Source organism: Wyeomyia smithii, chromosome 3 (assembly GCF_029784165.1).
Source record: "Wyeomyia smithii strain HCP4-BCI-WySm-NY-G18 chromosome 3, ASM2978416v1, whole genome shotgun sequence".
NCBI classification, from domain to species: domain Eukaryota; kingdom Metazoa; phylum Arthropoda; class Insecta; order Diptera; family Culicidae; genus Wyeomyia; species Wyeomyia smithii.
Genome location: NC_073696.1, coordinates 142,402,040 through 142,417,411, shown reverse-complemented (window position 1 = coordinate 142,417,411; position 15,372 = coordinate 142,402,040). Strand labels below are relative to the sequence as shown.

At 39.3% G+C, this 15,372-nt stretch overlaps 1 protein-coding gene across 1 annotated transcript in view; it reads left to right on the top strand.

Moving 5' to 3' along the window:
- The window catches only part of LOC129728622 (inactivation-no-after-potential D protein), a 1,023,112-nt gene that overhangs the window by 643,076 nt on the left and 364,664 nt on the right, over positions 1-15,372 (top strand). The window contains exons 14-15 of the mRNA XM_055687071.1: positions 3,307-3,408; positions 3,464-3,856. Coding sequence (XP_055543046.1) covers positions 3,307-3,408; positions 3,464-3,856 — 495 coding nt within the window. The remainder of the gene's footprint in view (positions 1-3,306; positions 3,409-3,463; positions 3,857-15,372) is intronic.

Here is a 15,372-nt window from a genome sequence, read left to right as displayed (position 1 = left end):
AAGTTAGTATACCTCCCCTTACTACGTCACTGGGATACAGAAAAAAACAATGTTATAGAAACACACCCACCAATTGAAATAGCCGCGGTGAGCAAGTTAGGTGTTGAGGAGCTTATAAATAGTTGATTTCCCTTCCCCCCTTACCACGCTAATGGAATATATGAAATTCAAAGCCGTTGAAGTACAACAGCTACCTAGACTCTTATACCGAATTTATTGCTGATCGATCCAGCAGATTTAAAATCATCAAAGGTCAACATCGCAAACACCCTCTTTCCACCTTATCCTTGCAACGTCCTGTGATAAAGGAGGCCTAACATCATACAGAAACTTTGCAAAAGTACATCTCAGACAAAAAACATAAAGAGTATAAGTTTGCACGGTTATCGGGGAGGATGGTTTCAGGGGCATTAACCACCAATCTACGTCCCCTTGCCTACGCTTATGAGATAGAGCAAAACTAATATTTTAGTGTTATTCCCCGTACTCGAAAACCTATATGTACAAATTTTCACGGTAATTGGTTCAGTAGTTTTTGAGCCTATAGGGAACAGACAAACAGAGAGACAGACAAACAGACAGATAGACAGACAGACAGACATTCGCATTTATAGATATAGAATTATATTTATTAAGTTATTGAAACATATATGCTACTACACGACCTGTATTTACCGAATTAAATGATAATCAACCGTTTTAAACATTAATTAGCAACATTCATACCCCCCCCCCACCTTCTTCTTAACCTCGCCACTGAATATTACAAAGTTTCAAATGACAAAGGTATGTTGCAAACCACGTCTCAAATCCGAAAACACCTGTATATAAATATTCATGAAAAACTTTTTCGGAATTTACAAATAATGAAACTCAATACACCCCCTCCTTACTACGCCACTGAGATACAGAAAAATCAATGTTATAGAATCATACCCACTTATCGAAATTGGCACGGTAATTGAGTAAGGTGTTGGGAAGTTTACAAATATCAAATTTACTCCCCCCCCCCCCTCTTGTCACGCTAATGGAATATACAAAATTCAAAGTCTTTGAGATACACCAGCTACTATAGATTCTACATACCGAATTTAATGCTGATCGGAAACAGTTTTAAAATCATCAAAGGTTTACATTGTTCATTGTTTCATTTGCTTGGTTTGTTCTTGAGTTGTGCAGAAATTTATGTTTCATTTGTATTGGACCCCTCCCTTCCAGAAGAGGGAGGGGTTTGATTGAACATTGAAAACCAAACCGTTATGTAGTAGAAATCACTGTGTGCTTTCATTTGTAATAGAATTTTTCGGAAATTCTGGCATATTTGTTTGGCCAGGGATAGAATCAGCATTGTCTTAATCTTTAATCGAGCAGCACGTGAAAAAGTATTAAGGTGCCAAATATAAACAATTAGAAATCGATTCTTTCGATTCATGATAACTTAAGGGGTTATATACCATTTTGGTCGAGAAAAATGAGGGAAGTTTGAATCTATTTTTAAGTGCATAACACCATTTTCATTGCATCAAAGGGTATTTTTCTGAAAGTACAGTTTATCAACAACAAAAAAATACGTTTAATTTGGAGATATACGAATTATTACTGGAGTAATGGCCGTTTCCCCGGAACGTTATTTTTTGCAGAGGCTTGCGGTGATCCTGATAGAGACTCAGCGGGTCAACCGAAATCAAAAAACTCATATTATTTCATTAGTTTAGGAGTGTGCCGGGTCCTTGAACGATCGCTTTTATGAGTATTTTGTTTTTGGTGCAAACGGGAACGTTTTGAGTGCTAAAAATTGCATTAAAATTTTTTTGGCGGCAAAATGTAACTGTATGTTCCAAAAAGCGATCGTTCAAGGACCGGCGAATTAAATAACGAAAATTCAAAAGAAAAGATGAAGGAATTCGGTTCAGTAGTTTTTCCGCAATCAGGATCACGGCAAAGTCATTTTTCGGAAAACACTATTCCGAGATAATCGCGTGTGAAGTTTCAAGTTTACCTTATGCGGCCGTGGCGTGGCGCGCTGCAAATCGCTCTAACTTTCTTCCTATTGCTCAGATCTTTATGAAAATTTGTGGAAATGTTCTCAAGATGTTGTGTTTGAAGATAATACAATAAAAAAAATTTCGGTTTTTTTAAAATTATAAAGGTATATAACCCCTTAAGAAATGTTTTTGTTTTACAAATGAAAAAAGGTATCCAGTCATTTTAAAAAGGTATCCAGTCATTTTAATAACTACCTTCACCTATTATGATGGGTGGTAAATAACTATATTTAACATTATAAAATAAACTTTAAAAGGCCTAGTAAAATAAATAACCCATTACCATTGGGACCTTCATTACTGATTCAGCTAAATCTACAGTATCCGTAAAAGTCATTAATTTTAATTTCCAGAAGAGGGAGGGGTCTCAAACTATCATAGGAACTTTTATCGGCACCAAAAACCCCTACATACGAATTTTCACGTCGATCGTTTCGGTAGTTTTCGAGCCCATATTGATCAGACAAACAGACAGACAGACCTACCGGACTGCATTTTTATATATATATATATAAATTACAACATAAATATTTCAGAACCTAAAGTGTGAATATGCATTTTTTGGCTTGGAGCGTTCATGTAAATCTATTTTTACAAATAAAAGTTTGAATGAGAAAGGCTGGGTCTGACTGCTAGGTGGTCTAATTCAGGGTTTTATAATTATTTTACCATAAAAATTTGATTTTTATGTCTCCATCTTTGCCATTTTACGAGTTGCGTGATATTTTAAAGTTTCATTAAAAAAAATTAATTTTTTCTTAGTTTCTAAAGAAATTTCTTCTTTTCTAAAAGAAATTTTGTATAGTGTATATTTTAAATAGAGATATTGTATTCAAAATAATATTTTTAATCAAAAAAAAAATTACAGTGTATATTTTTTTATGAGGCAATATTCATTCCCTACAACTCATTCTTAGACAGTTTTTTATACAGCCAACGGTTTCTGAGCCACAATGCTTATCCTCAACCCTCCTCCCCTTCCCGTGGACAAACGTGGACATTTGCGTACCCAGTAGTCGACGTGGAATGAGGACGAGCCCTTATTTAGCGATTGCTTGAGAGAGAAAAAAAGGAAAATGATTGATAGAGAGAATTAAAGTACTAAGAATTAGAGAGAGAAGAAGAGAGGAAAAAGAGAGGGTTTGAGAGAAAATAAATTAGAGTGAAAGGTAAACTGAGTTTTAGAGTAAAAGATCGATAAAGCTGGAGAGAGAGAAAGATTTTTTTCGTTGCACTCATCAAAAACATCATTCTGTTCCAGGGCCCAGCTGGGCTAGGTATAATGATTATCGAAGGAAAACATGCGGAAGCCGGACAAGGTATTTTTGTCTCAGATATTCAGGAAGGATCTATGGCGGACAAGGTATTTTGAAAATAATGTTTAAGTTTACTTATGTATCATCTTACTCATACTACAGGCAAAACTGAATATAGGAGAAATGATATTGGCTGTGAACCGAGACTCACTACTCGGATGCAGTTATGAAACTGCAGCATCACTGCTTAAAAAAGCTGAAGGCGTTGTTGTGTTGAAAATATGCAACCCAAACAAAACGAAAGATTCCAGCTCGTCTAACAACAATTTGGATCCTAATTCAAATAAAACCGCATCTAGTGAAAAATCACCAGTTAAAGCTACAAACATAGTGAAAGGTGCCGCTATGCCTAAACCTCAAGCCTCTCCTGCTAAGGAAATTGTCGATCCATCAAAAGCCGAGATAGTTGCGGACGAAAATACAACTATTGAGATCAATGCGGATAAAAAATCACTGGGAATATCTACAGCAGGAGGAAGTGATTCAGTCGTTACGGTAGGTAATTAAAAATTTGGTTTACAACCCTTATGCTACAAGATATTCACGCCATAGAAGTGTGTGAAGGTAAACTTATTGATTTGCTATTATCTCACTCCGTGCTAATTTGGTTTTTCTTACGTTTTTTCCAACACTTTTCGATATTCTTCCGACGTAACATTCACCGTTGCATCCGAGTTTTGTGGATTACATCGTCATCCAGTGATTTTTAGTGATGTACATATCATCAAAAAACAGCGTTGATTTTGTAAAGCCGAGCGAAAGTGTATAATTAACAATGGAGTCGGTTTGCTGTGAAGATGTAGTTGTTTGTAGCGGCTGTTGTAAATCTTCGTCAAGCCATTTCGTCCACGAACAGTGCAAAACAGTTTATTACAAAAGATGCAGTACCGTTGGCTGCTATGCCAAAAGAACAGCTGTTTTGGTTAATCGACCTGGCAAAAGGAATAATATTCCAGCAATTTGATTTCCAGCTTACTGCTACTCGCAACGGCTGGGCGTACCTGCAGTACAACCCGTACTAGTTGACATAAAATATACCCCATTGTGGTCCATAGCATCCTGCCAAGCAAATTCTATCCCTACCTCCCCGTGGTACTAGCCGGGATACGAATAACCAAGCGAAGATCATGGTAACCAATCCGTGGTGGGACCTCGGTCGTATGCTGACGGAGAAGGGGGAGGTAGGTCGACCTCCTCGGAGGAAAGCCCAGCCTTTCTGAGCGTATGTTTTCCAGGTTATGGGCACCTTATAACAGCGTCTGATCAGGAGCAGAATGCAGGATCGCGTGATCATTTGGAAGGCGATCAACGAGAGGATGTGTCTGTTGAGGATTAAAGGTCGTTTCTTCAACTGCAGCATCATCAACGTGCACTGCCCGCACGAAGGTAGACCTGACGACTAAAAGGAATCGTTCTACGCGCAGTTGGAGGTAACATGCACGATGGCTGCTCGTCGCGGGACTTCAAAATCGTCATCGGGGATATGGACGCCCGGGTTGTTAGGGAAACGATGTATAGACCGGTGATAGGGCCTCACAGCCAACACACCGACACGAACGGCAGCGACCAACGATGCATCAACTTCGCAGCTTCCCCAGGCCTAGTGATTAGAAGCACCCTCTTTCCACGCAAAGATATCCACGAAGCCACGATCACCTGACCAACGAACAACAAATCAAATTGACCACGTTCTCTTTGATGGCCGATTTTTCTTAAACATTACAAACATATGCTCCCTCCGGGGTGCGGATATCGACTCAAGCCACCACCTAGTAGCAGTACTTGTGCGCTCGAAACTTTCCACGGTATTTCACACACGTCAGAACCGTTCTACTCGGGCAAACATCCGGCATTTGACAAACCCTCAGGCTGCCGAGAACTACGCGCGCCTACTCCATGAGGCACTACCTTCCACGGAAGAATTATGTGCTTCGACTCTCGACGATGGATGGGGATGTTACGTTCGGCCATTAGAGAGGCCGCAACCGCGGCACTAGCTGTGGTACAGGCTACACACCGAGTCCAAATATGTGTAGGGACGTGGAAATCTGATCACAAGCGAGCGCGAGTTGGTTGACAGGTGGCAGCAATTCTTCGATGAGCACCTCAATAGCGGAGCAGGCGGAAGGGAAGTTATCCTTGGAGTGCCTACAAACGACAGGAGTGTCCAAGTTCCCGATATCCTAGAGAACAAACGGGAAATTGGGTCACTCAAGAACAACAGAGCCGCCGGCAAGGACAGGCTACCGGTAGAACTCTAGAAACATGGAAAAGAGGCACTAGCAACGGCAATTCACTGGTAATCTCCAGGATTTAAGCGGAAGAGAGACTACTGGAGGAATAGATTGGAGTTGTATGTCCCATCTATAAAAAGGGCGATCGCCTACAATGCACCAACTACCGCGGCATAACGCTGATCCAAGTCTACAAAGTTCTCTCCCAGATTCTACTCCGCCATCTATCTCCTTTAGCGAAAGAATTCGTAGGGCAGTACCAAGCGGGCTTCACACAAGCACGGATCAAATTTTCACTCTTCGGCAGATTTTTCAGAAATGCCGGGAGTATACATGCCCACACGTCATGTTTTCGTGGACTTCAAGGCAGCGTTTCATACAATCGATTGAAACCAGCAATGGCACATAATTCACGATTACGGTTTTCCGGATACACTGTCACGACTTATTAAAGCAACTTTAGACCGAGTGATGTGTTACGTGTGCGTGTCGGGGACACTCTCGAATCCCTTTGAAGCACGCAGCGGGTTGAGACAAGGAGATGGATTATCCTGCACGATGTTCAACATTGCCCTTGAGGGCGTAATCCGACGAGCGGGCATTGAAACGAGAGGCACGTTTTTCAGCAAAGGTAGTAAACTCATAGGCTTCGCAGACGACCTGGATATTATACGCCAGACTAAAAGTGCTAAAAGAGTTGGACTAGATATAAATGCGTCGAGAACCAAATATATAAAAGGAAGAGGCTCGAAAGAAACCGACATTCGCCTCCCACAAACGGTGATCATGGACGGCGACGAACTCGAAGTGGAAGAGGAGTTCGTATACTTGGGATCACTGGTAACCGCCGACAATAACACAAGTAAGGAGGTTCAACGACGTATTCAAGCTAGGAATCGAGCCTACTTTGCCCTTCGCAGGACGCTTTGATCCAGGAGCACACGCTGCCGCACGAAACTGACGATGTACAAAAGCCTAATCAGACCCGTAGTTCTCTATGGACTCGAAACCGTGACGCTGCTCACGGAGGACATACGCGAACTGGCCGTATTTGAACGGAAAGTGTGCTTTCACTTCCTTCCTCTACCAGCAGTGAGGCTGCTAACTGCAATTCGCCACACGAATCACTCTGCTGATAATAACAAACGCCCAAATTTAACATCTCTCCACCGTGCACCCGTTTCGATCGCTAACGGACACGATCAAATTATACCTTCTAACGATATTCGCTCATTCACAAAAACAAAAACTAACGGTTTGATGTTAGCCCTGTCCCCAGTAGCGTAGCTGGGGGGGGGGTGCGGTTGGTGCGGTCCGCACCAGGCCCACCACTCAAGGGGGCCCCAAAATCTTGCGAACACCGAACCGGTCAACATGCCCATCTGAAATTAACCTCATGTATCTGTGCTCGCTACTCTGCTCCCGTGATTCACTTGGACAAAGTATACGTAATACCGATGTTCATTTTTACCATGATTCGTGATTCGACTGACGCCGAAGTTGAATGTTTTGCGATCGCAAAAAACATTCGATGCAACGTGGAAAGTCCACTGGAAACACGCAACGAAGGAGCGATTTTTTGCAATGCTGAAAACCAGACTTGGTAAAGCACGCACCGCACTAGAGGCGGAACAAAAATTGAGCTCTTGCTTGCTAGGTATCACGCACTTGAGCTGGGTGCTTCGGTCGATGAATCGACACGCGAAGAATGAAGAATTCCACCACAGAGCGGATATCTCTTCGTTGGTGTTTTTCTGAAGTTACATAGAGCGCACGGTGCAGCCCCGAATCATTTTGCTTGCTTTTTTGCTTCGTGGCATCTCCGTCTTCTTGTTGGGCAAGTGTACCAATACTGGCGCATTTGGTCATCACAATCAAGAAAAATAGTTAAAATCATGCACATTCTATCTAAATGCGCATGTATCAACTCATGAGTGAATTTAAAATTCAATTGTTTTTTCAATAGGAAACTAGTTTTAACATGGAAAATGCATACTTTTGAAGAAAATGAGTACACTAAAGGCGCTTTTTACGCGGGGGATACATGCCGCGTAAAAAAGAATTTCATCATCAATTCGCATGAAAAACGAATTACAAAACAAAGCTTATTCAAGTTTACATCAGAGCCTCTTCGCTAATTTTTCATCAAATATATTTGCTATGCCATTACACGATGCGGATTATTTTCAAAAAATAAACTGCATAGCTTAGAAGTCCCCGTGGTGTTGGTGCTGAAGTGGAGATAGATGGGAAACGATTTGAAGTGGTTGACGAATTCGTTTATCTTGGTACACTTGTGACATGTGACAACAATATGAGCCGTGAAGTGAAACGACGAGTTGCAGCTGCGAACAGGGCCTTCTACGGACTACGTAACCAGCTAAGATCCCGTAGTTGGCAAACTCGCACAAAACTAGCGCTGTATAGGACGCTGATACTCCCGGTGGCCCTTTACGGACATGAAGCATGGACGCTGAAGGAAGCTGATCGACGAGTGCTCGGAGTTTTTGAGCGTAAAGTTCTGCGCTCGATACTTGGCGGTAAACTGGAAGATGGAGCGTGGCGCAGACGCATGAACCACGAGTTGTACCAGGTACACAAACATGCTGATATAGTGAAGGTGATACAGCGGAGTAGGCTTCAGTGGGCTAGACATGTAGCCAGAATGCCTGACGAGAGAGCCGCCAAAACTATCTTCCGTAGAGAACCAGGAAGAGACCGTTGGCTCCATGGTAGGCCTCGCACGCGGTGGATGTGCGTGGTGGAAGAAGATGCACGATCTGCTGGTGTACGAGGAGACTGGAGAACGGCTGTCCAAGACAAAAGAAGCTGGACATCTCTAATTCGTTCGGCCCTAGACCGGTGAACGGTCCGTTAGCCAACAAAGTAAAGTAAGTAAGGGTATCGGCTCTATTATCGTCAGGTTTTACGTATTATCATCCGGGGGGTTAATGAAGTCATAAAGAACTAATATCTTGCAGAGAGGTGATGATGATGATGATGGTCCCGCCACATACCCCTACAAAGGTTTGAGCTGGACGATTTATCTATAGATAATTAATGTAATCACAATTTCAATCAGTTATACAAAAAAAAAACGAACTGATTCCATTTCCAGATATAAACTTCTTCAAAAACTGTTTACTTGATTCACATCGGTAAAGACGTGAATTGCTGTAGAGCTACACAAAGCTAGCACAGGGTTTTCATGACCTTCAGTCAGACTAACCACAACTACTTCATGTATATTCTCTAAGCATTCAAATAACAATTAAGTTTAAATTGTAAAAGAATCCATTTATATCTGACTTCCGCGCGCGAGGCTCAAACTTATGTAGTCACTCTCTATTATTTTTTAAGCTACAACAACATAAAGGAAAAAAAATCCATCGTCACCACCGCGACGAACACATTAGTTTTGTCATTATATGTTAAAAAAAGATCCAATATAAAATAGAAATAAAATTTTACAACACAATCATATCCGTTCGTATAAAACTTCGTCAGTTATAGGCTTCAATTAAACAATCAATAAATGAATAGGTTTCAAAAATAAATATTTCATCCAAAATAAATCCGTTGTTTAAACTTCGTCATATAAACTCTCGTCATTGTTAAAAGCTTTTAAATTTCGTTCTGTACAACAGAAACTTTCACGTGTGAAATACATTGTCTCTTGAACTCCGCAAGTGTTGGTGCACGCTTAACATGTCTTGGCATCGAATTGAAAAAAATTATACCTTTATAAAATAATGAAATCTGTGAAGCTCTGGTTAAAAAGAAAGGTGTTCTTATTTCACCCGCGTTTCTAGTGTTATATCTATGAAAATCACTTCCTCTTTCAATTCGATCACACAAATATTGAGGTAGCAAACCATTAATTATTTTAAAAATGAACACCATAGACAAATAAACAATTCGTTGCTTCACGGATAACCATTGCAAAGCGTCCAACATAAAAGCAGAGGAAGTTAATCTATCACAATTTAAAATCAAACGCATTATTCTATTCTGCAAACGCTGTAACCTCAATATGTGTTATTGGCCAAATACAAAAAAGTAGGGCAAAAATCCAAATGGGGCGAGATGATTGACTTGTATAGCTGTATTTTACTACTAATTGTTAATTCGTTTTTCAAACGGCATAATATTCCATACTTCTTGGCAATTTTCTTGATAACATTGTCAATGTGAGCGTTGAACTTTAGGTTGTCATCAATAATCACGCCAAGATATTTAATCTCCCGAACGCGACCAATTGTCTCATCATCTATTATAACAGAGACATCGTCATTTACCACGGTGCGCGAGAAAATCATAAATTTAGTTTTATCAATATTCAATTTCAATTGCTTATACTTCAGCCATCTGCTTAGAGAACGTAAATCTTCATTCAAGTGTGAAACAGCTTCTTCTAAATTTTTAGCTGAAATGAACAACACGGTGTCATCGGCAAAAAGATCTATGTCACAGAAACGTAAAACTCGCCGCATGTCATTTATATACATAATAATTAAAAGGGGCCCTAATACACTTCCCTGTGGAACTCAAAGATCATTCTCCACGGAACCAGATACAGAATCATTAAAAACAGTCCGTTGAGTTCTGTCAGACAAATAGCTTTCAAACCATCTGAATGCAGTACTCGAAATTCCAAAGCGCTTGATTGTGTTCAACAATAAGGGCCTAGAAATTGTCTCAAAAGCGCGTTTCAGATCCAAAAATACAGCAACTATTGTGTCTCTATTTTCTAACTTATCTTTCCATTTTGCAAGAACTAAATTCAACGCGGTTTCACACGAATGGCCTTTCCGGTAGCCAGATTGTTCCGGAATTAATAACGAGTAACTATTTAAATATTCTAACAGCTGACCCTTAACAACAAGTTCCAATATCTTTTCTAACGTGTGTAACATATTGATGGGACGAAACTCTTCGGCTTTAATCGTTCCAGCAACCTTTTGAATCGGAACAACCAACGATTCTTTCCACACTTTAGGCACGTGCCCAGTTAGCAATGATTCATTAATAAGGTTCAGCAGAGTGTGACCAATAACATTGAAGCAATCTTGAATAACCCTAGCATTTACATTGTCTACGCCAGCCGTTTTACCTAATGAAAAACAAATATTTTTAAGGTAATCCATTGTGATTGGGTGAAAACCATCAAATCTACTATTAACGTTAGTCGGCTGTTTTATTTCATCTGGTTCATCGACCAGTTCAATTGATTGATTGATCAATGAAACACTATTGATGAAATAATCATTAAACTTACTAGCAATTATTTGTTCTGTTTGTGCTAATGTGCCATCAAAAGTTATGGACCGCGGTTTACAATTACTAGGTTTTAATAAAGATTTCAAAATTTTCCATAATTCATTGCTGTTGTTTTGATGCTGAGTAATCTTTCTCTGGATATATTAACAACGCGTCTTTTTTAACGCTTGTGAATATTTATTACGCGCGATTGTGTACTCATTCCAATGACTCTGACTATTTGATCTACAAAACTTTTTGTACAATTTATCCCTCTTGCGCTTAAGACGCAAAAGATCCAAATTGTACCAGCTGTTCGCGTTCTTTAAGGTTACAAATTTATGTTCAACTAATTGATTCGTACACGCTTTCAAAATACTAGTAAGAACAGCTGCAGAATCATCTAAATTACCGGATGCGATTGGAAAATCCAAGCTTCTTTCAACAAGATTCGAAACAGCCTGTTTCGAATATTTTCTCCAGCATTTCAATTTTTTGAAATCATTTTTCTCACTCAAGTTGTCTAATACAGTGATCACTAATGTCTCATGATCGGTTATTTTCATATCAGAATCCGTTACTGAACAAATGGAATCCAAATTGGAATAAACATGATCAATCAAAGTTCTACTTCGCTGGGAAATACGTGTAAATTCATTAACGCTTTGTTTGAAATTGAAAGATTCTACTAAAAATTACCCACCTTCATACCACGTACTACTGTTATGCCCAAGAACCAATTGCCATCCTTCGCTTCGTTTCGGCAAAGCTCGAATTGAACTGATTCTCTGACATTAATAGCAACACCGCCAGTTTGTCTAGAATGTGATAAACAAGCAGCCACATTATATCCCGGAATACTATATTGATCATATGCTTCAATATCGACAATATGAGTCTCTGATAAGAACACTAAAATGGACGTTTATCTTCAACAATCTGACGTAATGCAACGTAGTTTGTTGTCAACCCCGCAATATTCAAATACAAAAATTCAAACTTATTCACATTCTTCTTGGAACTTATTTGCTATTAATTGAAACACAAGCTGCTTTTCTTTTGATTGAATAATCTTTTATATATCAAGCATTCTGAACTAATTGCGGCATGGTTGACGTCCAAATTCATGTTACGCTCTTTATTCGTCTTTAAACAATTAACGCATTCAAAACAGTAGACGTGCATTCAGATGTTTTGTGTTTTAGGCTACACCTAGAACACGTATCACAATTTTTGCAATCCATGCTCTTGTGCCCAAATTCTCCACATTTGAAGCATCTCAAAACATTTACCGCGGGAAATACTAAGCACCGATCAAATTCTATATTTACTTGCTTAGCAGATAACAAGCTGTTATACGTTTCCAAATCAACCTCTATTACCGCGCTATACTTGTTATACCTAAAGCGTGGATTTTCATACGAGTTTATTACTTTTACATCATTAATTTTGATACCTTCATTTTGACTCTTTAAAAAGTCAATGAAAACATCAGGAGAAAGATTCTCGCTCATGCCCACTATTTTCAATCTCGGCACCGACGTGGGAACAACAGCACTGTAGTTTTCACCCAGATTGCTTTCAATGCCATTTTTCAACTTATCAATATTTTCGCCAACAGCGCATTCAACAATAATGGAACCATCTTTACCGTTCCTAAAATTACTCACTTTGTGTGTTTTTGGATCTAATTTTGTTTTCAAAAACTTCCGAGTTTCCTCGCAAGCTTGTTTGGACTCTTTCGGTTTGATCACAATGACCGGACGAGTCTTATGTTTAACGGGCTTAAAACCATCATTTATATTATTATTATTACTAATACTCGTTTTAATACTTTTACGGCGACCCTTCACGACTGGCTCAAAAGTCACGCCGTCATCAAAAACATCATCACTATTATCGTCATCAATTCTACGCTTCTTGCCGATTTGGTCCGATTCAGAAGGAACCGTCCCATTCCGCGCGCGGGCATCATTAATTGCAGCTTTATTTTGACGCGAATTGAATTCCAAAACCGAATTGTTCAATTTATCAAATTTCTCACAAAATAATTTTTCAAGAGATTCATTTACATTTAATCTCAACTGTTCCATACCGAAATTCAACGCGCTGTTTATCTGGGCCGATATTTGATCCCGCATTTCAATGACCGAATCAGAGAGAGAAGATAATTTCTTCATCTCTTCTTCAATACGCTTGATGTCCGGTATCAAATGTTGCCCACCACAACACTGGTTTGATAAACATTCGTCACACTTGAAGCAAAGATTATCATTATCTGTAACTATTTTTGCCGTTGCCTTGGTGAGTCCAGTACACTTGTAGTGAAACAAACGTGCACAGTTGAAGCCCACACATTTCAACGGCAAATCCGATAGGACAATTGTCGTACCACAGCCAGAGCAAATCATCGCACACAACACACGTTAACACGGGACGCTATACCAATAGACATGCAGAGAAACAAGAGACAGAGGCAAAAAAAATGATCGCCACCACCGCTGCTTTGAAAGCGTCGGGGGGATTTTATTTTAACAAACTTTAACGCGAACTTGCTGCTTAAAGCAACTGTTTTTGTACTTAGCCTTTTGTAGATTCACTACCGACACACGTTAGAATATATCTACCGTGAATCACTTCACTATTTCACACGTAAATTAACAATTATATATCACCACAAAATAACATCAACTACTCTGTTCGCCATCAAGAGATCAAGGTACTCTGCATTATGAAGCACCATCATGCAAGAAAGCAACGATCTTGGACATTATCTACCCCCCGGACGATAATAGGTAAAACCTGACGATAATAGAGCCGATACCCTAGTAAATCTAGTTTTTATTGGCATAACAAACCCTTTTGAAGTTGGGATCACCATTGATTAGAGAATAGGATTCCATATAAGAATTTTGATTGTTCATCTAGAACGTTATTTGTCCTCTTGGTAGTTTTCTTTGAAAGACCGAAATAAACTGAAAGATAATGATAGAATCATTAATAATCAGTTCAAGACGACTCCAAATAAGTTAGTTTTAGAGCATTTGAATGTCTACGTAATTATTCCCAAAGATGGTTTGCGTGTGGAATCATGGTCACGACCCAAATTACACTGACAGAGTATTATTAAATTATTTATTTCTTGTCGCATCGATAAAGTTGATGAAGAAAATTTGAAAACCGTGAGGGTTTCGAATTTTCTTTATCAACTTAATTTAATTTTCATCAATGAACAAATGAAGGAATCACTATTCGCTCAGTAGTGAACTGACTGTCAAAGAACGACATTAGACGAAACAAATATTTGCCTAATTTTTCGTTTACTGAATAAGAAAGCAAACATATTCGACAAATAACCGAAGCAACTAAACTGATAGGCAAGTAAATATTGACCGTCATTTCAAGGAAATATTGACTTCGTATAATGCCCACTTCAAAGTTGCTATACACTTTGACGACGCTAGTTTCGTGTTTCGATAGTATATTAGGTTTTATTGCAAAATTGTATTGGAAACTATATTAAATCTTGCCAGAATTTTTGAAGAGCTCGGGAATCCCGGGATCCCGGGAATCAATATTTCTGTTCCCGGGATCCGGGAATCCCGGGAAAATGTAATTCCCGGCAAATCGCTCCCGGGATTGCAAACCCTTATACAAAAATAGTCGAACTTGGTGTCATGGAAAACTACTGCAAACTCTCTTTTTGAGGTTTGAACATAAAGCAAAAGTTTAAAGCAATATAATAAGTAAAAGTGCATTTACATAGAAACAATATTCAGAGAAAACATTGTTTATATTGGTTTTGATGTTATTATAAATGGAAAAAAATAATTGTGTTTGTGCATATTTGAATGTTTATTGAATAACAATTAGTCTCTTTTAAATTTAATCATAAAAAAAATCAACAGAAATCAGCTTCATGTGAAAAACAAATCAATATTACTGGTGCTTCAGCTTCAGCGCTTCAAGTAACTCCAGTTTTTCCTGTTTCTGTCGGTTGTATTCCGCTATCTTACTCTGCTTCTCCTTCTCTTTTGCTTTCTTACGTTCAACTTGTTCCTGTGTCTGCTTTCGGAGTTTTTCTCTTTCCATTTTACGTTTCTCGACTTCTTTGTGCTTCAGCTTTCGGATCTCTGCCTTGTCTGGTTTCAATTCTTCTGCTCTAATTTTTGCAAGTCGTCTTTCCTCAACTTTAACTTTCTTCCTTGCTACTTCGTTTTTCTTCTCATGTTGGCGAATTTCTTCAAGCCTTTCTGAAGCTGTCAGTACTGGGTAAAACTTCTTTTTGTAGTTTTTGTGAATGCTGATTCGGAGTTGGTGGTGTCTGAAGCAATTAAGAGAGACGCCTCTTTTGGTTCGGAATGTTATCTCCGTTCATTTCCTCCAGTGCTCTAAGCGGTGGAGTTCTACGATCTTCCGAACTAGGGCATTCAACCCCAATTTCCTCCGCAAATTTCCGGTTCCGGTGTGGCAATTCTCTGTAAGCATTTCCTCTTGAATCATATCGTCAGCTTCCCT